This window comes from Dendronephthya gigantea, unplaced genomic scaffold (genome assembly GCF_004324835.1).
Source record: "Dendronephthya gigantea isolate DGI-Jeju-01 unplaced genomic scaffold, DenGig_1.0 000364F, whole genome shotgun sequence".
NCBI classification, from domain to species: Eukaryota; Metazoa; Cnidaria; class Anthozoa; order Malacalcyonacea; family Nephtheidae; genus Dendronephthya; species Dendronephthya gigantea.
In genome coordinates this window covers 49,824-77,269 of record NW_021163374.1, presented here as the reverse complement: position 1 = coordinate 77,269, position 27,446 = coordinate 49,824, and the positions used below count along the sequence as shown (strand labels likewise).

At 36.0% G+C, this 27,446-nt stretch overlaps 2 protein-coding genes across 5 annotated transcripts; both read right to left on the bottom strand.

The window, feature by feature from the left end:
• Positions 1–27: 27 nt before the first annotated feature.
• On the bottom strand, positions 28–25,953 carry LOC114542554 (transmembrane protein 180-like). Of its 3 annotated transcripts, none has more exons than XM_028562076.1 (17): positions 25,666–25,953; positions 19,177–19,261; positions 18,451–18,524; positions 17,369–17,472; positions 16,772–16,847; positions 16,581–16,641; positions 16,016–16,142; positions 15,853–15,927; positions 15,747–15,775; positions 14,304–14,378; positions 13,843–13,887; positions 12,889–12,966; positions 12,561–12,637; positions 12,145–12,228; positions 1,480–1,588; positions 1,260–1,296; positions 28–945 (listed from the first exon to the last, which is right to left on the bottom strand). In XM_028562076.1, exons 2-17 carry the CDS (start codon positions 19,219–19,221, stop codon positions 785–787), a joined length of 1,257 nt encoding a protein of 418 aa, XP_028417877.1. In that variant the 5' UTR covers positions 19,222–19,261; positions 25,666–25,953; the 3' UTR covers positions 28–784. The 3 variants fall into 3 exon arrangements, with proteins under 3 accessions (XP_028417877.1, XP_028417876.1, XP_028417875.1); XM_028562075.1 differs by lacking the exon at positions 25,666–25,953 and adding an exon at positions 20,454–20,683 and having other exon boundaries at positions 28–924; XM_028562074.1 differs by lacking the exon at positions 25,666–25,953 and adding an exon at positions 20,454–20,682.
• LOC114542557 (NADH dehydrogenase [ubiquinone] 1 alpha subcomplex assembly factor 4-like) lies at positions 21,225–23,439 on the bottom strand. Of its 2 annotated transcripts, none has more exons than XM_028562078.1 (4): positions 23,331–23,439; positions 22,208–22,357; positions 21,643–21,740; positions 21,225–21,561 (listed from the first exon to the last, which is right to left on the bottom strand). In XM_028562078.1, exons 2-4 carry the CDS (start codon positions 22,350–22,352, stop codon positions 21,316–21,318), a joined length of 489 nt encoding a protein of 162 aa, XP_028417879.1. In that variant the 5' UTR covers positions 22,353–22,357; positions 23,331–23,439; the 3' UTR covers positions 21,225–21,315. The 2 variants fall into 2 exon arrangements, with proteins under 2 accessions (XP_028417879.1, XP_028417880.1); XM_028562079.1 differs by having other exon boundaries at positions 21,225–21,471.
• Positions 25,954–27,446: the final 1,493 nt, after the last annotated feature.

Below are 27,446 nucleotides of genomic sequence, written 5' to 3'. Positions count from 1 at the left end.
ACCTGGGCAGTAACATAGTTAATGAGTTGTACTGTACTTTTATTTAGTCTCCAAACCATGTATATACAAGATTGATTTCTCGTTATTTTGTAAAGTTATTGACGAAATAGCCTTCTTCCACGCTAAACTAGGGTTAAATTTAAAAATACTGTTTTTGTATAATTTCTGTATGATAATATCAGTTTAACATCAAACCCTTATTTCCACAGAAGTTCGACTTCTGTAGAAACTTACTCGGTTTAGAGAAAAATGCATAAAAAATTTACTGTTAAATTATGATGATAGTTAAAGGAAGTCAGTGCCTGAATTGTGCAATCAACATCTTTTATTTTTAGCTAAGGGTTTTGCCAACTGGTTTCTTAGCGACCAGAAAAATTAATTGTTAATAGTCGTCAACAACATGTTTTTAACGTGGGGTCTAAAAGTGCGCATGTTTAATAGACCATTACAGATTGCATGCCAATTAAAAGCCTCTTTAGACAACACGAGAAATTCTATGCAATTATCAAGAGAAAATCGAGAAAATATTTACAGAAAAAGATTTTTACTTTAAGATTTTTACGTCAACTTTGTAAACAAGCGATTAAAAAAATGATGCGAAGATTTGCTTTAACCAAGAGCAGCCGGCTTTTAAACAACCGGCCCCAGGGCTCTGTGCAATGAACTAGATTGAAGGACAATTCTACACTGTCAAACATTTAAGAGGAAAAAATATACCTTCCCATAATATATACCTTCCTATAGTTTGTCCTATTGAGCTACCTTAATAGAAGCTTACTTGCTCTTATTGGAGATCAAACCTTTCGTCCTCAGGTGTTTTGTCTCTTCTGCCTCGGAGAGTGTAACTATTCCACACCAGTATTTGTAAAATGGCGATGATTGCTGGCAGGAAACACATCACGTTGAACATCACGCTTTTAAGATCTGCAGACGACGATAATGAACCTTTAGAAATACAAAACTATCCGTCAGTGTCTCTTGTTAACCCATTAGCTTGCAATGCACCCAGATGTGACTTACTTAAGTATTTTACTCTGTCTAATGTCAGATCATTTTACTCATCAGTGGAAGAGTACTGTCAGTTAATAAGTTAACAAAACTATCTGTCAGTGTCTCTTGTTAACCCATTAGCTTGCAATGTACCCAGATGTGACCTACTTTAGTATTCTACTCTGTCTAATGTCAGATGATTTTACTCATCAGTGGAAGAGTACTGTCAGTAAATGAATATGAGATTCGATATCTTTTCTAACACATACCTGGACTAGTAGTTGGTTTCATCGTGTGGCTTTTGTCCTATGTGACAAAAATCACACATTTTAGAGAAATATTTTAGGTGTAGTTGCTACATCCAGTGTATACTGAAAACATCGGCAATATTTGAGAATAGCATAAACTTTATTTACTACGAGTTTCGTGAAGTTCCGTCGTGTTCCGACGGGGGACGGAATGGGACGAAATGACCAAAACATTGCTTACGTCATAACCGTAGCTTGATAAGATGGCAACAATCAACATTGGCGCGAACGACTGTGCTGGTTTTGTAAACAAAGCATTCGTACCAAATACAAGCGATGAAATTGGCGAACTAAATACAAAGAAAGTATAGAATTAGGCAAAATAACCTTACAATTTTCGTTCGTCAAAACTTAGAACAAGGGGAATTTCAATTTAATGGTCACTGACTGCAATATGAAATTGGACCAAATACTTAACTTGTGCTTGTCTTAATGAAATATTATGCATAAATATTTAGTTTTAGTTTTATAAAATGTTAGTCGATCGTCTCAAAAGTAGTAATATGTGTTTTAAACCAATTTAATAAACAAATTAAAAAAATAACTGACCATTCTATGGTTGGCGCGTCAGTGAGATCCTTTAACAAAACTTTAGGTGAAAAAGTGATTAATCGTGATGATTTAGATGGCCCGAAATTGCTCATCCAGTTAAATATTACTGTCGAAGACGCAGAATATAGCGTTATATAACAAATATTAGCATGAAATAGTTTTGTAACAACAGTGCAATTTTAGTTGGTAGTCCCTAAATGTAACAATTTTGTGCATTTTAAATTAAAACATTTGTTTCCAAACAAACCATTTCTATAATTACAAGTTTATTTCCAAGCAAACGATTTTGTTCTGAAAGTCATTTCTATTGCGTTGAGAACGAGTCAAAATGAGCAGGAACATACATATAATAAATTTGGCGAAATTATTAAAGCGAATAGAAAGTCAAGAAACGCGGAAGTTAAACGACTGTCAGCCGATCTAGTCAAAGACGATTTTTATTTTAGATGTTGATGGACAAAAATTTAAAACCAGAAAATCAACTTTCTGTCAGGTTGAAGGTTCCTTGTTCGCTACAATGTTTAGCGGTCGCTGGGAAGATAGTGTCGAGCGTGATCAAGATGACGCTGTATTCTTTGATTTTAATCTACAATATTTTGCTTATATTTTGGATTATTTAAAAGCGATGAAAATTGCGACTCCAGAGAATCCTCAAATACTGCCAAAGTTAAAAGTCCATGAAGACAATCTCGAAGATTTCTACAGTTTGGTCGAGTATCTTGGCTTGAGTGATGAAATATTTTTAACTGAGATTGTGCCTGACGAGAAATTCAACTTGCACAGCCCAGGAGTCACTCTTGAGGAAGACGGGAAAGTCGCAGTTCATGATGGAACACGGGAACACAAATATGTTCTTGGTGAAAATATCTATCAACAAGGAATTGTGAATCTTAAGTTGAAGTTGGAGTCGTTTAAAGGCACTTATTGGATGTTCATTGGAATAATTGAAGCAGGAATAAATAAAGAAGTACCTGATGACTGTTCATTTGAATGGTCTGGTTCATATGGCTGGACTCTGGGTTCTAATGGCGGTCAAGGAGCGTGGAGAGAAGGTTCAGTTAGAAGAAACAAACGTTTAGAAAATCGTACTAAAGAAGGTGACGAGGTTTCGCTAATCATAGATTTTGATGCAGCCAAACTGTCGCTACATTTGAGCACTAGACCGGGAGCCCAGAGGGTCGAGCCTAGCTGGAAAGCAAACCAATTTTAATGCACATAGTGATGTTCTACATGCGTACGACTATACGAAAATGAACGTCTGCCGGGGATAGGATGGTGGGCGTGGTTAGGATGGGCACGTGAAAGATGCGAGAAAATCAGCTAGATCAGCTGTGAGATAACCAAATAAAATATTTGCCAAAATGTTCAGCATAACTCTTGTAGTTACTAATGTCCACTGCCAGACATATTGGGTGGTGGGTTGGCCCCGCCAGACAGCCTCGAAGGCCTACTCCCGAAATTTTTCTAGATCAGCTGTGAGATAACCAAATAAAATATTTTGCATGATGTTCGGTATAACTCCATTAGTTCCAAATTGCCACTGCCAGACATTTCGAGTGGTGGATTGACACGGCCAGACAGCCCGAATTCCCTCACCTCTAGAAAATTGTTCATGATCATCTATTTCTAGATAATCAGCAAATTATATACTTGGAAATATATATATATATATATATATATATATATATATAATATAATATATATATATATATATATATATATATTATATAATTATATATATATATAATAGTTACCAAAGACTATTGTCAGACATTTCTGGTGGTGAATTGTTTTTAACCCAAAAATTTGAATATAACTCATCACAGTTAATAGAAATGAACTTATTTAAGCCTAGACTGTACACAATCGGCCTGAAAAGCAACAGTACAAAATATTTGCAGTCCATTTCTGTCCGACATTACCAATTGTAATCTACACTGCGTCCAAGAATTATATGCAAAATAGTTTTTCCGCTACATTTCATTTGGTTTTAAAAGAGGATTATGAAATTTCGTATATATTATGAAAACACTGTAACATGCCCACAACTGAAGCTTTTGGCTGATCTGAGCAGTTGTAAACAAACAGCGGCCATTTATGCTTTAAATGGAGATCTTGGGCATCCATTTTTATATGCATATTACACTTATACTGCTATTTAGCGAATTGATACAATGGAAAAATTTATAAAATGAGACAATATCGTCTATCTAGGTAATTTTAATCAATATATTCTCACACACATTTGATAAATAATAAATTATATAATGATATACCAAAAATAGAAGATTAATATTATTCATTAATGTTTAATGTATCATCCATGATTTGATTTGACTAAAAGTAGCCTTCGATCCATCAATGCGATCAGTTTCCTGTTGCATCAGGTGAAATACCTCTAGCAGTAGTTTTAATTGCATTCCAAAGATCTTCTGTTGACGAGTACTGTCTTCCACCGGCATATACCTCTCTTTTTCCACAAGTTCTAAATGGGGTTGAGATCCGGAGAGCGTGCTGGACATTGCATAATTTCACATTTTTTAACAAGAACTTTACTAAGAAAGCCTGTTGTCAAGTGTGCAGCATGGGAAGGAGCATTGTCCTGCATAAAAACCATATTCCTCCGAAATGACAAATTTTCTTCTTATACCATGGAAAAAAATGCTCCTTTAGGGAAGCTATGTATTTCGGGGTGGTCATTTTAACCCCATCCTCGACTCTAAATGGGCCGACAAGTTCATCATTGATGATCGCAGCCCAGAACATAACTCGCCTTTTTGATGCCTGAAACACTGGAGGTAATCCTTTCATATCACTCCTCTTCTCCAGCCATCGGGTCCATCAAGGGTTGCTCAGGACTCGTCAGTAAATAACACCAACTCAAAGTTCTGTTTCACATATTTTTTCACCAACTGAAAGTTCTGTTTCACATATTTTTTCGTCCACTCAAGTCTTTTCTCAATGAACTTTCCTTAAAAGAGGTCGCACCAAGGGTGTCTTACATTTTGCATTACGCTTTAGAATGGAACATCGGCTGCTTTAAGAAGCGTTACACATACCAACTGCTTCGAAGACCTGCTTGGAGGTCTGTAAAGGATTACGGTGGACTTCGCGTTTAAGTGAACTGACTCCCCGACGAGACAAACCTGACTTTTCCTGAATCTTCCCCTTGTCTGCTCTTCCATTGCAGGATTGTGGATTTGTAGCATATTTTTTGATTTTACGATGGTCGCGTTGAAGCATTTTGGCGATTTGAAGGGTGGGTTGCTTCTGCTGTAGTGCTTGAATAATTTTGGTCTTTTCAACTCCGCGGCCTATCTTGCATATAAAAATGGACGCCCAAGATCTCCATTTAAAGCATAAATGGCCGCTGTTTGTTTACCACTGCTCAGATCAGCCAAAAGCTTCAGTTGTGGGCATGTTACAGTGTTTTCATAATATATACGAAACTTCATAATCCTCTTTTAAAAACCAAATGAAATGTAGCGGAAAAACTATTTTGCATATAATTCTTGGACGCAGTGTAGATTACAATTGGTAATGTCGGACAGAAATGGACTGCAAATATTTTGTACTGTTGCTTTTCAGGCCGATTGTGTACAGTCTAGGCTTAAATAAGTTCATTTCTATTAACTGTGATGAGTTATATTCAAATTTTTGGGTTAAAAACAATTCACCACCAGAAATGTCTGACAATAGTCTTTGGTAACTATTATATATATATATATATATTTCCAAGTATATAATTTGCTGATTATCTAGAAATAGATGATCATGAACAATTTTCTAGAGGTGAGGGAATTCGAGGCTGTCTGGCGTGGTCAATCCACCACTCGAAATGTCTGGCAGTGGCAATTTGGAACTAATAGAGTTATACCGAACATCATGCAAAATATTTTATTTGGTTATCTCACAGCTGATCTAGAAAAATTTCGGGAGTGGGCTTTCGAGGCTGTCTGGCGGGGCCAACCCACCACCCAATATGTCTGGCAGTGGACATTAGTAACTACAAGAGTTATGCTGAACATTTTGGCAAATATTTTATTTGGTTATCTCACAGCTGATCTAGCTGATTTTCTCGCATCTTTCACGTGCCCATCCTAACCACGCCCACCATCCTATCCCCGGCAGACGTTCATTTTCGTATAGTCGTACGCATGTAGAACATCACTATGTGCATTAAAATTGGTTTGCTTTCCAGCTAGGCTCGACCCTCTGGGCTCCCGGTCTAGTGCTCAAATGTAGCGACAGTTTGGCTGCATCAAAATCTATGATTAGCGAAACCTCGTCACCTTCTTTAGTACGATTTTCTAAACGTTTGTTTCTTCTAACTGAACCTTCTCTCCACGCTCCTTGACCGCCACTGGTCATCAATTTCACATCGATATTCCCAAGAACAAAACCTGGAGACTGAATTTAACTTTGTACTGTGAAAATGACAAAATACGTATTTATTAATAAATAAACAAATAAAATACTTCAATATCAATATTGAATCAACATCACAGACTGAGTGTAAATTTGTAAGGTCAAAATATGTATTATAAATAATAATGCATGTGTGCTAATTTATTAGGAATTTATTTTATACTTATGAATATTAACAAGTTTAGTTACCATGCCTTCGGCTGAACTTTGTATTTAAGGACACCATATTGTAAATTTTATTTAGTGTAGTGTAAAGCCTTCGGAATGAGGTTGTATTTGCTTTATTAGCCTATTTGAATATATATATTTCATATCAATTTACACTACACTAATTTGTGTAAAGAAAGAGCTGTTCAAGTACAAGAATGGACAAAGTCCTGCGACCAGAGAGATTTGATACGAATCCGAACGATCAGAATGCTTCAAAAGCATGGAGACATTGGCTGGCAACTTTTGAGAATTTTGTAGCAGCAATCCCGGGCGAAGGTGTGGACAAATTGAACGTCTTAATCAACTATGTCTCCTCGGACGTATATGAACTATTTTGTGAGACAACTACATATACTGAAGCTATAAATTTGTTGAAAAGTTTGTATGTGAAAACGCCTAATGAAATATTCGCACGACATAAACTAGCCACGCGTAAGCAGCAACCCGGAGAGTCTTTGGACGAGTATCTTCAAGAATTAAAGATCTTGAGTAAAGACTGCAATTTTTCCCAAGTTACAGCCATTCAGTATCGCGATGAAGCAGTGCGAGATGCATTTATTACTGGGTTACTTTCCACGAATATTCGTCAGCGCCTATTAGAAAACAAAACTTTGAATTTACAAACAGCATTTGATCAAGCACGTGCTTTGGATACGGCTCAACGGACATCTGAAACGTACAATAATTTTTCTATCTCAGCTGCAACAACTACAGAATGTAGTAACTCTCAGCAAAGTAATCTGCCAGAATCAACTCCACCAAAGATACGGGAAGAGTATCACATCCCAGGTAGTAAATGTCAGGACTCTACTGAAAGGTATGTAGCGTTAGCATCGCAGAATACAAAGTGTTTCTTCTGTGGCAACAGACTACACCCCCGAGCACTATGTCCTGCAAGGGAGGCCCACTGTCATAAATGCAAAAAGAGAGGTCATTTTCAGAGAGTCTGTAAATCTACACATGAAGCTGCAATTGAATCACATTCATCCTACCTAACGCTTGCTTCATCTAAACATTCGGCTGCCAAATCATTGAAGAAAGCTTGCGTAGGAATCTTAATTGATGGGAAGTCTGTTCAGGCATTGGTAGATTCGGGAAGTACACATAATTTTATTCATCCAGGTATGGCTAAATCCCTAGGGTTAGTGGTATATCCCACTCAAGAAAAAGTAACAATGGCCTCTTCCTCTCATTCATCTAAGATTGAAGGATATTGCTACACCGACATTATTTTAAAGGGTAGAGTCTACACAGGTATTAAGTTATATGTTTTGTCAAACTTATGCACCGACGTCATCCTAGGACAGAATTGGCAAGAGCAGCATGAGAGTATAACAATATGTTTCGGAGGGACGGCTCCACCAGTGAATATATGTGGTTTATCTACGTTGCGAACTGATCCCCCACCACTATTTCAGTTTCTTGCACCTGAATGTAAACCAATCGCTTCGAAATCAAGAAGGTATTGCATGGAAGATAAGAAATTTATTTCGACTGAAATTGATAAATTACTCGAAGAGGGTATAATTGAACCAAGCGATTCCCCTTGGAGGGCACAAGTTGTAGTAACGCGAAATGAAAATCATAAGAGACGATTGGTTATAGACTATTCCGAAACAATAAATAGATTTACCCAACTCGATGCTTACCCTATGCCAAGAATTGATGACACAGTTAATCAAATTGCCAAGTATACTGTTTTTAGTACAGTTGATCTTAAGAGCGCGTATCATCAGGTACCTATTAAACAGGAAGAAAAGAAGTATACTGCCTTTGAAGCGAACGGTCGACTGTATCAATTTCGCAGAATTCCTTTTGGGGTGACTAACGGAGCTGCAGCCTTTCAACGAACGATGGACAACTTCATTTCTGAGGAAAACTTAGAAGATATATTCGCCTATTTGGATAACATTACGATTTGTGGTAGGGATCAGGCTCACCATGATGAGAACCTCGAAAAGTTTATGGAAGCAGCTAAGAGGAGAAACTTGGTCTTCAATGAAGGTAAATGTGTGTTCTCTACAAGAACTATAAGTATACTCGGTAGCATGGTTTCAAAAGGGGAAATTAGATCAGATTTGGAAAGGTTGAAACCTTTGCGAGAGTTACCCCCCCCAGAAAATTTGAAGTAACAAAAAAGAGTAGTCGGTCTTTTCTCATATTATTCTCAGTGGATTAAAGATTTCTCAAAGAAGATTAGACCTTTATCCCAAAATACCGTATTTCCTTTGTCAGAAGAAGCTCATAGGGCATTTAGTTTGATTAAAGAGGATATAGAAAATGCAGTGGTGGGAACCATTGACGAAACTCTCCCTTTCGAAGTAGAAACTGACGCTTCAGACCATACGCTCTCCGCTATATTGAACCAACAAGGACGTCCAGTAGCTTTCTTCTCAAGAACATTGAATGGCCCAGAATTGAGGCACTCAGCTATCGAGAAGGAAGCAGCAGCTATAGTAGAAGCAGTACGTAAGTGGAAGCATTATCTCACAGGAAAGCATTTTAAGCTTATAACAGACCAAAAGTCGGTTGCCTACATGTTTGATACTAAACATCATAGCAAAATTAAGAACGATAAAGTAATGAGGTGGAGAATAGAATTGTCGATGTATAACTTTGATATAATATATCGAGCGGGGGAGGAGAACATACCAGCGGACGCCCTTTCAAGAGTGAAAAGTATGTCTCTTACAGTTGATAAGCTGTACGAGCTGCATAGATCATTGTGCCATCCGGGCGTGACTCGTATGACACATTTCGTTAAAAGTCGAAATCTACCCTTTTCAGTAGAGGATGTAAAGAGTATGACACAAGCTTGTAAGGAATGTCAAGAGTGTAAACCGCAATACTATTCTCCGCAGCCTTCACACTTGATAAAAGCTACTCAACCTTTCGAAAGATTGAACATAGACTTTAAAGGTCCCGTGCCCAGTGATAATCGATGTCGATTTCTGTTAACTATCATTGACGAGTATTCTAGATTCCCCTTCGCATTTCCATGTGAAGATGTTAGTGCTCGAACCGTCATAAGATGTCTCTCAACACTGTTCTCTATGTTTGGTATGCCAAATTTTATCCATACAGATCGTGGTTCGGGATTTATGAGTTCGGAGCTAAAGAATTTTTTACTGCAGAAAGGGATTTCAACTAGTAGAACGACAAGTTACAATCCATCGTGTAATGGGCAAGTTGAACGTCTGAATGGGACGTTATGGAAAGCCATTACCTTAGCACTCAAGACGAAAGGACTGCCTACTACCAGTTGGCAGGAAGTGCTGTTGGATGCCTACATTCCATAAGATCCCTACTTTGTACAGCAACGAATGCGACTCCGCATGAACGCATGTTTGCTTATCAACGTAAATCGACCAGTGGAGTTTCGGTGCCATCCTAGTTGACAACCCCTGGTCCAGTGTTATTGAAACGACACCTAAGAAATTCAAAGTATGACCCATTGGTTGATGAAGTTGATTTATTGGAAGCGAACCCGCAATATGCTCATGTGCGATTTCCCGATGGAAGGGAGGATACAGTGTCAATTAAACATCTAGCTCCACCTGGTAATGAGTTCGGTACTGTTGGTTTGGAAGGAAACTATAGTAAAGAAGTCGACCCAAATCAAGCCGGAGAGGAAACCCAGTCGCAAGATGCGGAAGGCGCCGAACCAGACGGTGCCACAAGGATCGATCATCAACCCCAACCTCTGCGTCGATCAGAGCGGCAAAGAAGGGCACCGGATAGATTAACATTTAGTTAGATTTGGAAATCTGAGTATCTGAAGAACATTAGAGACGCTATGACTATCTAACTTTATTTTAGTAAGTTATAAATTTAGTTATATTATTATGTAGGGGAGAATGTGCTAATTTATTAGGAATTTATTTTATACTTATGAATATTAACAAGTTTAGTTACCATGCCTTCGGCTGAACTTTGTATTTAAGGACACCATATTGTAAATTTTATTTAGTGTAGTGTAAAGCCTTCGGAATGAGGTTGTATTTGCTTTATTAGCCTATTTGAATATATATATTTCATATCAGCATGTAAATAAAAATTTTGAGAATCTTCAAAATTACAACAGTCAGAATCGTAGATTGATGACTGTTATTTAGAATACAAAACATTTAGTTTAGTTTTGAAACAAAGACCTCAATCGTGATTGCAAAGATTTCGGAATTATCGGAACTTCCACTTAAATAAGACTTTGATTCCAGTGTTTTATACTCAGTGCGTACGAGGAAGCTTTTTGTTACTTCCGTTTACACCAATTTAAATTCATACACACACACTTCCGTTTTCCAAATTAAAATTTATGATTTAACCTTCATTCTTACAATAACTGTACGTTTAGAACCGTTTATTTCTACATGCACAAAACAAAACACAACATGGCGTCCCATCGCATCACACAATAATTCCCGCATTTTTTGTCACATGTCACATTTTCAATAAGTGTCTGCACACATTTCATTATTCAAATTGATATATTATTGTAGGAGTTATAGAATAAACTGTCATAAAGTTTGTTTAATTATTATTAATATTAAATATCGTGCATAAAACATTTAGATAAGTAAATTATTGTTTCACAATAAATATAGTGAATTTGTGTACTTCAAATTAATGCTGAATGTAAAAACCTTTAGAAATTAAACTGATGATGGGAACAGTCTATGAACAGAATCTGTATTGTTTAATTTCTCTTGTTTTTTGGAATAATTTCCATAGTTTTCTACTAGTTTTACGAGAGTTTGCGAAATGACAGTTAAATTGCTAACGGCCTTACTAAAATACAAAATTTTGTCTCAGCCAATGAGGATGTTGATGCGTACCAATTCCACTCAATCAAATTTCGCGCATGCGCATAACTAACAATGACCATCCGAGGTCAACAGGCCATGACATAATGGCCGGCAACTTTGCTCCTACACAATACCCGGGTTTTCAAAAATGCCGTACGGAATTAGTACCCCCGCATGGAGCTTTGCGCTGGATCAGCACAGACCTCAATATAATTTCCTTATCTGGAATGATAACTGCCTGTGAAAACTGCAGCAAAATGAGACGCTAACATCACGCAAGCTTTTTTCCGCAAAAATCGATGCATGTTATAACTGCAGCTAATAAAATTGAGTTCAGTGGCTCGAAGATACTCCAAAAACAACTGGCACTCGGTTAAAAGAACGCTAAATATAGGGAGTTATTTTGCAGTTTTCAATGGTTCTTCTTTTTAGAAAACCTTAACGCGTCTTCAAATAGACACTTCAAGAATTTGTTCTCGGTCATTAAAAAATTAAAAACTATCCCACTATGAATAGATTATATTTCCCGCCTAATTTCCAAACTATTGTTTTGTGAGAACTCAAGGGAATTCAAAAAACAGTGGCGTAGCCAGCCTGATGATTTATTCATTCTATGCAAATTTTGTGTTATTATCATTATTCATTTCTTTAAAAATTCATTGTTTTCACAATCAATGAACACAAAAATATTAGCATAGAATGGCTAAATTGTGGGGCTGGCTACGCCATTCGTCAGGAAATGTCTATTTCTACACCAAATAGGTGTTTTTTATAAACCGAATGACGAGATATCAACTTTGATATTCTCTATGATGTAAAACATTTGGCCCGTGTTAATAGTTATTTCCTACCTTCGTTTATGCTTCGCAAGATCATCGTCAATAATATCAGAGAGAGGCATATTGAACTGGGAGAAAGTCGCGCTTGGAATACTCCTGGAATTTGAGAAAAGAACACGGCATTTTTGAATTGGTTCACGTGCTGAGGTTTTTACACCGTTCTTCCTAGTGCTACAGTGTTTGATCCAGTGTAACTACAGGAGGAAACCTAAACTAAACTAACTTTATTTACTGGATAGCTCTATCAGTTCTAAACTGTTCTTCCTAGAGGTCCAGTAAGGATCATCTCTTATTGATCCAGTGTTACTACAGGAGGAAACCTAAACTAAACTAACTCAGTTTTACCGGACAGCGTGTATTCATTTCAAGGCGTTCCTTTTTGAGGTCTTATAGAGTTAATATAGAGTTTCAAAATGCAACCAGCTTACTTGTCAAGCACAAAGAAAACAGCCAAAATAAGAATTTGATTTGGTCCACTCAAGTACAGCAAAACAGCCATTACAAGCTGAAAAAAGTGTATCTATTAATCCAATATTTGCGAATAGTTTTGAGTAAGATGTTTTGAGCAGGGTTTCCACAATGCAAAGAAATTTCGTTGCAATTGACAACGACAAGGAAGGGAGGGATCTGTGTTAATAGAATATATTATGCATTCTTTCAAAAGTTCAGGACAAAACCCTGGTTTTGAGGATTTCTCTAAGATATGTCCAGATATAAAAATTGGTCGACTTCAGATATTACAAGATTACAACCAACCTTGATATAAAATGAGCTCAGAATTATGTGATAGGATCCGTATTTTACAATGAGAGGATTTGCCAGTAGTCCAATAATCTGTGAAATAGCAACACGTTGTATATGAGCATTTTTCGATAGTATCGTTGCCATATCCAGTGCAGTATCAGATCAGTGCCACACTGTCACAGCTTTGTATTACAGCTAATTCAATTAGCCTTTCTCACGATGACGAATGTGCCGTTATTTCGGGGTACTTTTTTATATTGCGAGCGCAGGACCTTGTCAGGGCAGCAGTCTTTAATTTCAAGCTTAATTTATTGTTCAAATGGTCAATGGACTCTTAAAAAAATGTTCTTACATTGCTATTATTGTTTAAACGCGTTTAAGAAAATTGAAAGTACCCCAAAAATGGCGGATATTTGTCATCGTGAGATAGGCTAATTAAGGTTTTCCTCTAAAGTTCAAAACATAAAACTCAAAAACCTCGACTTGTACGACCGAAAAGCAAACGAAATATAAATATATTTCTTTATTCATTTAACTTTTTAACTTTTAACTCCGTCTTCATGACGTTATAACTGCATGCAAAACGTTATGACCAAATAGATACAATATAAATGAATTTCATGTAAATCAAATATGCCTTTCCGTCGTAGAAGTCGAGGTTTAGCAGTTTTAAGTTGACCTTCAGAAGACAACCTTAATCGAATTACCTGTATCAAGGGAAACAGACAGATGCAAAAACACAATTTCACGCTACCTAAACAAGTGAGAATTTCGTTCTAAACCAATCAGCAAGTTTGTTTACATTTTCAGTAACCCAATCAGAATGCATAAAAATTTTGATTAAAAGTACAATATATACAATTTTACATGAAGTATTAAAAATTTAGGCATTCTGATTGGCTTTACCTGAAAAATGTAAACAAATATGGCGATTAGTTTAAAACGAAATTCTTCCTTGTTCCCTACCTGTGGTATCATGAATGTTGATCCAGCCAAAAGACTTCGGACAAACTTGATAAGAAAATATATACAAAGTCAATTCAATTTGAATTTTCGATGAAAACAGGTTCGTCGTGCAACGTGATCATCAGCATGCCTCAAAAACCCCCAAAACTCACCCAATAACACCTAATAATAACAATGTAATAGTTAGAGTTTGAATGCCTGAATACCCTGTTGGGATCCACAAGTGTATAAATATTTGACATAAGCTTTTTTAGGCATGATGACAGTAAAATTTGTTTATAACCACAAATAACTTTTGTTTTCAATATTTAAAATTTACAAATATGGATAACAATTTTAAAATTTACAACTCAAGTACCATGACCTTCGACACGGCCCCATCTCTAGCAAATTAATTATGTTTATTTATGTTGTGTTTATTTATGAACACTTTTCTACATGAATATTAATATTTCACTCACTGGAGGTAATTGAGAACCCATCAGCTCTTCAGCGAAGATTAAAAAGAAATTACTGCTGTAAGTTGTGTGGAATATCTAAATGGGGAGAAGCAGTTAGGATCTCTTATTTATCCAATGTTACTACAGGAGGAAACCTAAACTAAACTAACTTTATTTATACTGGATAGCTCAATCAGTTCTAAACTGTTCTTCCTATAGTGGTCTAGTAAGGATCATCTCTTATTGATCCAGTGTTACTACAGGAGGAAACCTAAACTAAACTAACTTTATTTATACCGGATAGCTCTATCAGTTGTAAACTGTTCTTCCTAGAGGTCCAGTAAAGATCCTCTCTTATTGATCCAGTGTTACTACAGGAGAAAACCTAAACTAAACTAACTTTATTTATACTGGATAGCTCTATCAGTTCTAAACTGTTCTTCCCAGAGGTCCAGTAAGGATAATCTCTTAATGATCAATGATCCAGTGTTACTACAGGAGGAAACCTAAACTAAACTAACTTTATTTATACTGGATAGCTCTATCAGTTCTAAACTGTTCTTCCTAGACGTCCAGTAAGGATCATCTCTTTTTGATCCAGTGTTACTACAGGAGGAAACCTAAACTAAACTAACTTTATTTACACTGGATAGCTCTATCAGTTCTAAACTGTTCTTCCTAGAGGTCCAGTAAGGATCATCTCTTATTGATCCAGTGTTACTACAGGAGGAAACCTAAACTAAACTAACTTTATTTATACTGGATAGTTCTATCAGTTCTAAACTGTTCTTCATAGAGGGCCAGTAAGGATCGTCTCTTATTGATCCAGTGATACCACAGGAGGAAACCTAAACTAAACTAACTTTATTTATACTGGATAGCTCTATCAGTTCTAAACTGTTCTTCCTAGACGTCCAGTAAGGATCATCTCTTTTTGATCCAGTGTTACTACAGGAGGAAACCTAAACTAAACTAACTTTATTTACACTGGATAGCTCTATCAGTTCTAAACTGTTCTTCCTAGAGGTCCAGTAAGGATCATCTCTTATTGATCCAGTGTTACTACAGGAGGAAACCTAAACTAAACTAACTTTATTTATACTGGATAGTTCTATCAGTTCTAAACTGTTCTTCATAGAGGGCCAGTAAGGATCGTCTCTTATTGATCCAGTGATACCACAGGAGGAAACCTAAACTAAACTAACTTTATTTATACTGGATAGCTCTATCAGTTCTAAACTGTTGTTCCTAGAGGTTTAGTAAGGATCATCTCTTCTTAATCCTGTGTTACTACAGGAGGAAACCTAAACTAAACTAACATTATTTATACTGGATAGCTCTATCAGTTCTAAACTGTTCTTCCTAGAGGTCCAGCAAGGATCATCTCTTATTGATCCAGTGTTACTAAACTAACTTTATTTATACTGGATAGCTCTATCAATCATAGTCTGTTCATGTACACACCTGTAGAAAATTCATTATCACAAAGCAAACTGCAAAAGGAAAGAAAAAAATTACAGAGGAAATAAGAGGAACATTTTATTGTTGGGGGAAGACAAAAATTGCTTACCAAAATTCTTCTGTTTGCATATTTGAAAGGTCAGTGACCACCAAGACACTGATGTAGGCCCATTTTTTTTGTCCCCTGGGAAAAAAAATGTTGAAGTTCTTATATCACCGTTGGTAAAACTGGACAAAAAGAAAAAAAAATTAGAAACAAGCTGACCCTATACCTTTCTCGTCGATAACTGGTTCATATTTTTTGTCCACTTTCACATTGAGTCCAGCGTAACACATGGCAACGCAACTTATTATTGCAACAATGACGCAAAGTATTTGAAAATTGACAAAATTCTTTTGCTATATAAAGATTTGAAAACCAGTCAGTGATGAATTTTGTGAACAACGTAATAGTCACGGTTAACCCATTAGCTTGCAATGCACCCAGATGTGGCCTACTTTAGTATTTTACTCTGTCTAATGCCAGATGTTTTTACTCATCAGTGGAAGAGTACTGTCAGTTAATAAGTTAACAAAACTATCTGTCAGTGTCTCTTGTTAACCCCTTAGCTTACAATGTACCCAGATGTGACCAACTTTAGTACTTTACTCTGTCTAATGCCAGACGATTTTACTCATCAGTGGAAGAGTACTGACATTGAATAAGTTAACAAAACTATCTGACAGTTTCTCTTTTTAACCCATTAGCTTGTAATGCACCCAGATGCCACCCACTAAAAGTTAGTATTTTACTCTGTCTAATGCCAGATGATTTTACCGAAGTAAAAACTTACTCACGCTATTTGACACATAGTCGGCAACAAATACAGCTGAAGACCCCATGATTGAAGCTATCTGACTATAACATAAAAAGGAAAAGAAACACGCTTAAAAAACATTAAAAAATATTTCTAAAACTTTTTCGAAACCAGAAAAGACTGTGCCATGAAAGTAAGGGACAAAATCCAGGCAAATTTCGATGAAAATACCTGTATTTTAGTAGCTGGGCTCTGTCATTTGCTGATGGAGAAATTTCAGTAAATAGCGCGCAATGAGCCAGCAAAACTAGAGAATATATTATACAAAAGAAAAGTTAGGATATAGTTTAATGGTCAACTATAAAACTTTAGCTCAGGGACAACTGAGGCGTTTCCATGTGATTGAAGCCTGTTTAAATAATTTTGATGGTTAAACTATGGGTTTAATGGACTATGCCATTTCACTCAATGTAGGTAAATTCTAGAGGTTTAGGTTCCACTCGAAATTAAGACCCTTTAAACCTGAATGGGTTTAATGGTTTGATATTGGACAAAGTTTTTTTATCGCGGCAGCAAAATGAGACGAGATCTGTCGCAACAGTTCAAAAGAGCTAATCGCAATATCACAAAATTCAATTGCTAGCTAATTTATATTTTCGTAAAATGCAAAAAAGCTTTTCGAATCAACATTACATTTGCTAATTAACAATTATTGTCACACGTTATGACGTCACACGTTAGACATGTCGATTTCTCACAGGGCTACTAGCCAATCAGAGAGCGCGAATGCTTTAAATAACACTGATATGTTTTGACAATTAGCATTACCGAAGGTGAACAGCGAATCGAAGAAACAAAGTGAGAAAAGAAGATGGAGACCAACCATCCACTCAGGCCGTTCTGAGATCAGTGGAAACCATGGTGTTAGGAAACTATACAAAATGAAAAATGCAATATAAATGACTTATTCGCAATAGCTTAAATAGATATGGCCTATGTGACAGTTAAACCCTAACAAACTTAAACATTTCACTGTAGATTTCAAAGAAAGCGTCGAAATGAATTGCAAGGTTGCAGCCCTGGAAAGTAGGTAATTATTCTGCCAGGGCCAGGGGCGGTGGGAGGGGGGTACTGTCAAGGGAAAACTCCCACCAAACTGTGTAATTGTCAGTGACTTTCTTTCATTAGTCGACAAACCGCGTCAGATAACAAATTTTAGTAGAATTACAAATATGATTACTGAAAGGTGATTATTGGAATTTTGGCCTCTGATTGGTCGAGCCACATGAGATTATTACGCGATAATCACCTAAGCGGTTATTCAAAATGGCGGCGAGTTGTTTATTGTAAAGTTATTTTAATGAAAATAATTAAAAAGAAGTAAAAAAATTAAGTCTAAAATTATTTCGTATGGCCGGAAAACGGTATACTCGACCATGATCGAATATACCGGAAGATGGTATAACTTGAACTTGGTCGAATGTAACGGAATATGGTATACTCGACCATGGTCCATGGCCAAATATCATGGCGAAATACAAAATTAGCGATAAATATGTTGGTACAAAATCTCTTTTACGGGGCATACCATACGTTAAATAGGTTTATTTCGTCTGTTTGTCAAAACGCTTGAAAAGGGTAGAGGGTTGTAAACAATATTTGAATTTCGAACGTTTGAATGATGGAAATTTGTTCTTGGCAACGCGAAATACAAAATTAGCGATAAATATATACGCTGGTACAAAAGGTTTTCGGGCATATGTTAGGTTTCGCCTGTTTTGTTAAAACGCTTAAAAAGGGTAGAGGGTTGTAAAAAATATTTCGAACGTTTGAATGATGGAAATGAGTCATATGGTGTACGTTTTGGAATCAAGTACATTTGAGCTCAATATGAATGTTTAACTTCATACCTCAAGGCATATAACGGGGCTCCAACTAACACTGCCAAAGATCTCACTCGAAATATCTTAATATTTGAACTGTCCTGTAATGAATATTTAAATTTAAAAATTTACATATTTTTTAGTTAGTTCAGACACCATGACATTGACAGCTAACTATAGAATACTACCTACACTGGACCACCAGGTTTGAGATATCTTTCTCAGATAGTTCAGACACAAACCAGGACAGCTAACTATAGAATACTACCTACACTGGACCACCAGGTTTGAGATATTTTTCTCAGATAGTTCAGACACAAACCAGGACAGCTAACTATAGAATACTACCTACACTGGACCACTAGGTTTGAGAATATCTTTCTCAGGCAGTTCAGACACAAACCACGACAGCTTGTTGTAGAATACTACCTACACTGGACCACAATATTTGAGATATCTTTCTCCGGTAGTTCAGACACAAACCAGGACTGCTTATTGTAGAATACTACCTACACTGGACCACCAGGTTTGAGATATCTTTCTCAGTTAGTTCAGACACAAACCACAACAGCTTATTGTAGAATACTACCTACACTGGACCACAATATTTGAGATATCTTTCTTCAGTAGTTCAGACACAAACTCTGACACCGTATGATAGAATGGTACGTACACTGGCCCACCACGTTCTGGCAGTTCAAATACAAACTACATCATTGAAATGGTACAAGATCATGCATTTTTCTTGCATACCTGCAAATAGCCGAATAGTGGATCATTGACCGCATTCCAAATCATGTAGATTATTTGGGCTGTGTTGAACCACCATCCATTTATTCTGAAAAACAATAGAAAAATTAAAAACTATCAGAAGTGATTTATATATAACATATACTACAAACAATTATTGTCAGACTTGATCAATTAATAGATGTTTCAGAACCATTCTCTGATCAGATAAAAAATAGTGGATTTTTATTATTTATATTATATTCATAATTAGCTAAACCAATATATATTAATTAGCTGGAAAATGTAAACCTGTTAGAATGATTAGTGACCTAGATTTCTTTGCTAGCTATGCAAGGTAGAATTTCTCCAGGAGTGGTGCCGGAGAGAGTGGGTTACAGACCATCCCCCCCCCCCGTCGGGGAACTCCAGCCCCCTTGTCAGTGAAATTTTTACAATTCGTCTGGGAATAAACAACAGATCTATATAATTTGAACTTTCATCGTTGTTTTTTTATTGAAACCTTCGGCAGTCAACACTCAGCACTTAGAAGTCCAGCTACTAGCTCCCCCTGTTGGGGACCTTAGTCCTTGTGTCGGGAATTCCTGGCACCCCCTGTGGTTTACGCTATAAAAATTTTCCTCAAACAAGGTCTAGCTTATACGCTCATTGTAAACACGGGCCTAATATCATCATGCAGTGATAGGGTGCTGCATCTCAAAATTATTTACTTTAACTATCACTATATAAACTTGATCTATTTGCTAGCTAGACTGTCATAGACTTGGTGTTAAGATGAGGATGGTCAATTAATTATATATCAAAAATTAAAATCTTAGTTTACTATTGGCAAATACGTAGAAAGTCATAGCAAGTTTCCAAAATTAAATACAATATACATAAAGTGTTCAATATATTTTAAAGTTCATTGTCATGATTAATGGGTTATAAGTGTAGGTAATCTATCATTGAATTTCGACCTGTCAATAATGTCAATGACTTGTACATTGTTATGGAGTGCTTGTTATCTAGTGTATATTTATTTTTGCCTTCAAACTTGACGCATATTCTAGAGCTGTTTTCTGAAATAAACTATATATATACATGAGAAATACAGATAATCCTTTGAGGTTTTGCGAATGGACTTCTCAATTGTATTTCTAACGAAGACTTGCTCAAAAGTTATCGTAATGTGTTTCTGATGGTCAATCTACAGATCAAATTGAACTTCAAACCACCGACAGCTTTCATTGGAATAAATTTAGAGGAATGATTCAAATGAACAAATCATGGCCACTCACTTGTAAATATTCAAGAACGTTTTCACATAAAAGAATCCAAAAATTGAATTTATCATACTAGATCCAAACGTAGCAGCTGCGTAGGCAAGAGCATTTTTATTGACCATGTTTTACGCCTCAAAGATGATTAAAAATGTAGCTATATTGCAACAGTTTTGAATTTTCGAGCCACGAAAGTATTCGAATTACGAAATTCGAATGTTTACAAATTTGTTACATTTCCTATAAGGTGTCACGTCGTGCTTCCGCTTTGCCAAATGTTAGCTCCTTATTCCCAAGGAATTCCTTTTCGGTCCACATCAAGGATTCGTAGCATTGTACTTCCCCTTTGCGAACTTTAAAATATTTCAAAAACCATTGAAATATATTTCCCTTTCGAGGAAGTTTAAATAACAAGCTTTCACTTGGCAAATTCTTTATAAAACGCTGAAGGCAATCGTGCCAAGTAATTAGCATGTTTTGCGCATAGTTATTGAAAACCATCAATGATTTACAAAAATAAAATTTGAGTAACTTTTATTATTCAATGATAAAGTTAGTTACTTACAGGTTATTTATAAAGGTCACAAACCTTTCAGAGCTATCCAGAATAAATAAAGTCAGTTCAGTTCAGGTTTCCTCCTGTAGTAACACTGGATCAATAAGAGATGATCCTTACTGGATCTCAAGGAAGAACAGTTTAGAACTGATAGAGCTATCCAGTATAAATAAAGTTAGCTTAGTTTAGGTTTCCTCCTGTAGTAACCCTGGATCAATAAGAGATGATCCTTACTGGACCTCTAGGAAGAAGAACTAGTTTAGAACTGATAAAATATATATACTATTTTATACCAGCATACAATAATCTTTAAACGGCTAATATTCAATGTGTAATCTCTTCCAAAGGCTCCGGAATTTTCGGGGCAACATGAACATTAAAATCACTGTAGTATTTCAACAAGTTCTCAACTGAATTCGTGGACAGTTTAAAATGTGATGCAATTTTCTCTGCTGTCCATTCATCTGGGGTTTTCATTCGCTGTTGAAACAACAATGTCAATTCTTCAGTGCTAAGCCTTGTTGTAGCTGTCGTTGGAGACAAGGATTCATCTTCGGGCTGAGGGTTGTTCTTCAAAAATTATGATGGGAAAAGTGAGTACATTTTTACACTCATAGCGAAAGAAGAAATAAACAAGTTAAACATGCTCACCTTGTCAGGAACGTCAACAGAGTCCACTCGGATTTGTTTCAAGAGCTGTAGATATTCTTCACTTCTCTTGTTATGTAAATCAAATTTGGCTTGGTTTTCTAAATTTTATACATGGATAGTTTTCACACATTAACTGACAGCTCTCTTCTACTGATGAGTAAAATCATCTGGCATTAGACAGATAAAATACTATTAAAGTAGGTCCCATCTGTGTGTATAGAAAGCTTATATAATGGTTAATTAACATATAAAAGACACTGACAGATAGTTTTGTTAATTAACTCATTAACTGACAGTACTCTTCCACTGATGATCATGAGTAAAATCATCTGACATTAGACAGAGTAGAATACTAAAGTAGGTCACATCTGGGTGCATTGCAAGCTAATGGGTTAACAAGAGACACTGACAGATAGTTGTGTTAACTCATATTAACTGACAGTAATACCTACTCTTCCACTAACTCAAATGTAAAATCATTAAACACGGTTTATTCATTATACAATGACAAAATGGCTTTCCATCGGGGCATATTAAACTTTTAATAAAGTCTAACAATCCTTACCTTGTTTTGCACTATCAAGCAGGTCTTTTGTAGTTTCATGTTTTGGTGCCAGTGAAGGTTGGCCATCCAAAACTTTATCAATCTGCCTTTGCGTCTGCCCTGGGCCACGCAGACTTCGTCTCAGTGCTGACCTCGCTGCACCCATCTATGCTGGATAGTGAAATAAAAAACAAATATTAGTTAAAAACTAAATAGATTAAATTCACATAGTCTACTGTCTTATTTATTCATAATAACATATTTTGTCAGGATAGCTGCTTCAGTTATTCAACTGCTATCAATGCAGGTTCTGATATCAATTCACTAAGGCAGAAGAGCTGAAATAAAATGTTTATACTGTTACAAAGTATTTTCCAAACTTCATGTGTGTTATAAGACCAATATTTGAACAAAATGAATAAATTATAATAACTTGTAGGTACACCACGTAAGTATTAAATACTGCAAAGCTTTCGGTCCGTTAACCCGGACCTTCATCAGTGCAATTACTTGAATACACGTTTGCGCGTCACTTAAATATCATGTTAGTCGTGATTAGTTTGCTCGCGCTATTAATTAAACGGTTTCATTTAATTAAGTTCTAATTAATGCGCGCGCCCTAGACAAGTATTTGACTAAGAGACACCGAAAAGAGCACGCCACGTACTATTAAGTGGCTTTCCCTCTTGGACGATAGTTTGATGTTTATAAATTTCAATAGATTCTCTCATTTTACGAGAGACAGTAAACTTATCGTTTGCACTGATGAAGGTCCGGGTTAACGGACCGAAAGCTTTGCAGTATTTAATACTTACGTGGTGTACCTACAAGTTATTATAATTACTAAAGTCGCCATGCAATCATACAAGAAAATTATTATAAAATGAATAAAGTTTAGTCTCATTTAGACAAGTTATAAATTAAACCACCAGCTACTACAATTAAATCCTTACGCTTTGTTAAAATTGAAGGCGACCAGTCGAATATATGCTGCTAACTTTTTAACCTCACGTAAGCCTTGCATTTAGGCATTGTTTAGCACGATTCATGCATCAATCTTGCAATCTTGTTTTATTCTCGATTACAAAGTCCGCTTAAAATGAGTATTTAGGATATATTCCAGGTAGTTGAGTGTAATATTTACCTTTATCTTTGTTAAGAGATGATCTCTACTTGCAAACGTGGTTTCTTCTATGTTTTAAAACCGACAAACTTCAACGACTTTGCTTTTAAATCTCAGGAAGATTCGCTCATTTTGCTTACACGCGAAATCCACGAAACCCGCGGGAATATCTTCGGGCGTTCGGAAACCGACTTCGTGACTCGTCGTACTTTCGTTGTTATAGCAACAAAACGTCAACAAAAACAATCGTGGTTGTCACAATTTATACATAGAGAAGAAAGTTATAATGTAAAATTATTAAAAATGAACTGTTGGTTTTTGCCGTGAAGTATGATTTTGTCTTGAGTTACTGTGAGCAATGACCCGTGCTGTGGAAGGTAGGAACAATCTCTAATATAAAATAATGCTATCGTTGAACACAATATATCAGTCTTGATTCTTGAACTTCTTCGAAAGTAACGAAACCAGAATAGTTTAGAACTAAATCAACTGATAGAGCTATCTAGTATAAATACAGTTAGTTTAGACTTCCTTCTTTAGTAACACTTGATCAATAAGAGATGATCCTTACTGGACCTCTAGGAAGAACAGTTTCGAACTGATAGATCTATTATAATTAATAAAGTAAGTTTAGTTTAAGTATTTTCCTCCTGTAGTAACACGTGCACTGGATCAATAAGAGATGATCCTTACTGATCTCTAGAAAGAACAGTTTAAAACTGTTCAGTAGAATCTATCCTGAGCTATCCAGTAGAATTTTGACATTCTGAGATAGATGTTGTAAATAATGTTGACTTTGATCAATGCTCTTAATTTCTTTAAAGGAAAATCCTCTATAGCATTTGGCACAACGCTAGATCGTGAGCTTCTACCACTAAAAGTTCCACCAACAAGATTTGGTAATCAGCTGCGAATACCCAGAGCACCGAACCTTGGTCCAGGTCGTTATACAACAATGACGAGGTATTATAAATCAGACTTTGCATAAAACACAACAGTTTGGTACCACCACAGATATCCCCAATTTCATATGCACCCAAGTCTTGACATTTCACATATATGCTCATAAGAAACTAATGTCCACACATTTGTGGATTTGGCAGAATATAATATATATATTTGCAGGATTTAATTAATCCTGCACTCCAAGTGGTGGGGCATATACCCCACACCCTATAGGTGTGACTATGAACTGTTCATCAACTATACCTATAGGTTATAGCACCTTCTCATATGAATTAGAACACCGTCCAGGATGTAAGAAAGGCTATTCACTTGGTTTGAGGACAGCCAAAAGATTTCAGAAACCATTACATATAAGTAAATAGTTTTTATATGCTCCAAGCCCAAAATTTTAGCCACTGGTGTCGAATGGAAGCAAGTGTTTTTGATATCTCACGTGAAAAAGGCTGACATTTCATCCATGATAATTGATAAATGCTTTTAAATAGAAGCAATTATGATTCTTTAAACATTTTTAATGCAGAATATATGCAATTTTGAGAGCACAGATTTAACAGAAATACAATCTAACTGCCCAGATTAAAATTTGTTCACTGAAAAGTCAAGTCAACCTCGATTATCTAATGCCTTCCCGCATCAGAACCATCGATTTGACACCAGAGTTCGTAAAAACTCTAATATTCTTGTTTTAAAGGCCTGGGGCCAGTTGTATCAAGCCCGTTTAGCTTAAACGGTGGATAAGTCAAAATTAAATGACACTCTTACAACTCTCTTGAATGAGACAACTTGAATATTATGCACTGAATATGTAGTTGTAAACAGTATCTTTGTATTAAGGTTAAAAACATTTAGTTTGCTTCTTGAATAAAGCGATAGACTTGCTTTCTATTTTGAACTTATCCACCCTTTAAGCTAAACGGGCTTGATACAACCGGCCCCAGCTTACACAAATCACTTAACCATGCAATAACCACCGACCGGTAACCATGCTTTATGGGCGAGCAATAATCTCAAAAATCTTTATTAATACATGCTTGTTTGAACTACAAGAAATTCAATCAAAGCGAACGAAACTTGTAGTTATAAATACATGCCTCGTGCTAATGAAATTATAAATACATCCCTCGTGCTAAAAATTTCGCGTTTGCCCCTAAAAGTACAAGTTCTAAAACACTGAAAATACGCGCACGGATTTGACGAAACTTCGACTGGCAAAATTGAACAAAAATTAAGAAGATTTAACGGTAAAAAGCGAGCAAAACCAATCCTCATTTAAGGCAGCGATCAGTATTGGTTATTTTGAAGACTGTTTATATGACTATCGACTAGTATTGTCAAATTCAATATCTTCAAATAAAGAGGCATTTATAGACATATCTTTACTTGAAATTACCTGTAATTGCATTCTACAGCCTCCTATAATATTCTTCTATAGTTTCGTCAAAATCCCGTTCCCGTAGACTCGAATTTTAAGACAACTATTTCGACAATAAGTTATATTCCAAATTTCTAACCATCACTTCTCGAATTCGCCTCGAGGCTCGATCACATCACCAGCATAACCTCGCTCTCTGATTGGTTGCTTAGGGAACAAAATCCATCCTGATTGGCTCAAATTTGTAGTCGATTTCCCGCAAAAGAAAGCTTTGTTGTGTTAATGTTTTTGAAACCGGACTTCGCATTGATCACTCAGAAATTGATTAGGGTAGAAACAAAAATATCTGCATTTGTGCCTTGACAAAATCTACTGTAAATCACTTTATAGCAGTTGAACCGAATGTTTTCAAAATAGCCGGTGCATTGCGAAAGACCGGTAGGATTTAAATCACTGTAAAACAAGTTCCGCGTACATACGCACTTACGCACCATAATGCATCGCGCTTGAGCTCGGTTAGCCACCAAACTATGGAGCTCGCTCAGACTCGCCCCAATAACCTTACATGTCCCATAAAACCTAATGGTAGTACAGTACATTCTTTACACGAGGCCATTTTAAACATGACCATAGGACCCTGCGTTGGCCCAGTCTGAAGCTTTGGTAGTTACGCAACTGTCAGAGTAACCATACTATGGAGTAACCCACTACTCGAGTACATTACCATCAGTTTGAGATAACTTAGCAGAATTAAAACAACACAAGAAAGTTGGAATTTTTAAACTTTTACTGGGTGGAAATTCAATAGCAACTGCCAGTTACGACAGAGCTATACTAATTACATAATTGATTATAATATAACAAGAACAAGAATCAAATAAGCGCTAATGACGCGTCTTTCAATTATCAGCCATGATCACTTACACAAATTAGTTCTCATAAGCATTAACACAAAGTTCCTTCAACTTTAAAATAAAGTAGAAACAGACTGACTGACCAACATGCTGACTGACAATCTTTCATTCAAACGCGTCTAAGACTACAAAATACTGTTGTATACAATTAACTACAAATTCTAATCTCAATGAAATATAGAGCGAGTTGCACCATATGGAATATGCCTTTTCAAGCCACAAACAAGGGCGTTTATACAATGTTGCACACCAAAAGTCAATATTTTTTTCTTTGGCACCAAAACATGATTTTGTCATGCGTGATGATCAGTAATTACTTTCTATTTCGCCAAAACATGGTATTGTCATGAACGATAATTCTTTTCAAAATATGTGGATTATCATTTAAATTCCTGCAGCAGGAAAAGCATTCGCAACGAAATCCATAATGAACTTCAGTTCATTAATTATCCCGAATTTTAAATTTTAATATATTGTTATAACTTTTACGATAACTCATAATAATATATCAACACATATATTGTTAACTTTCGACACTATGTACTATAAAAAGATAAAAGGTAAGGCGATTAAAAGTACTAGTTTCGTCCTTCGGACCTTTGCAACAAATCGCCATTTGTGATTTTGGCGCTTTGTTGCAAAGGTCCGAAGCGAAGGACGAAACTAGTACTTTTAATTGCCTTACCTTTTACCTTTTTATCTTTTTATTATTGTACATAGCGTCAAAAGTTAACAATATATGTATTGAGATATTATTATGAGTTTGAGCAAAATTTTCTTGGCTGCAGCAACAGATATATCTAGACAACTTTTACGATTATTACGGACAACAGATAGTGTTTTATTTTTCGAAAAGGTTTTTAATGAAATTAAATTTTACTGAGT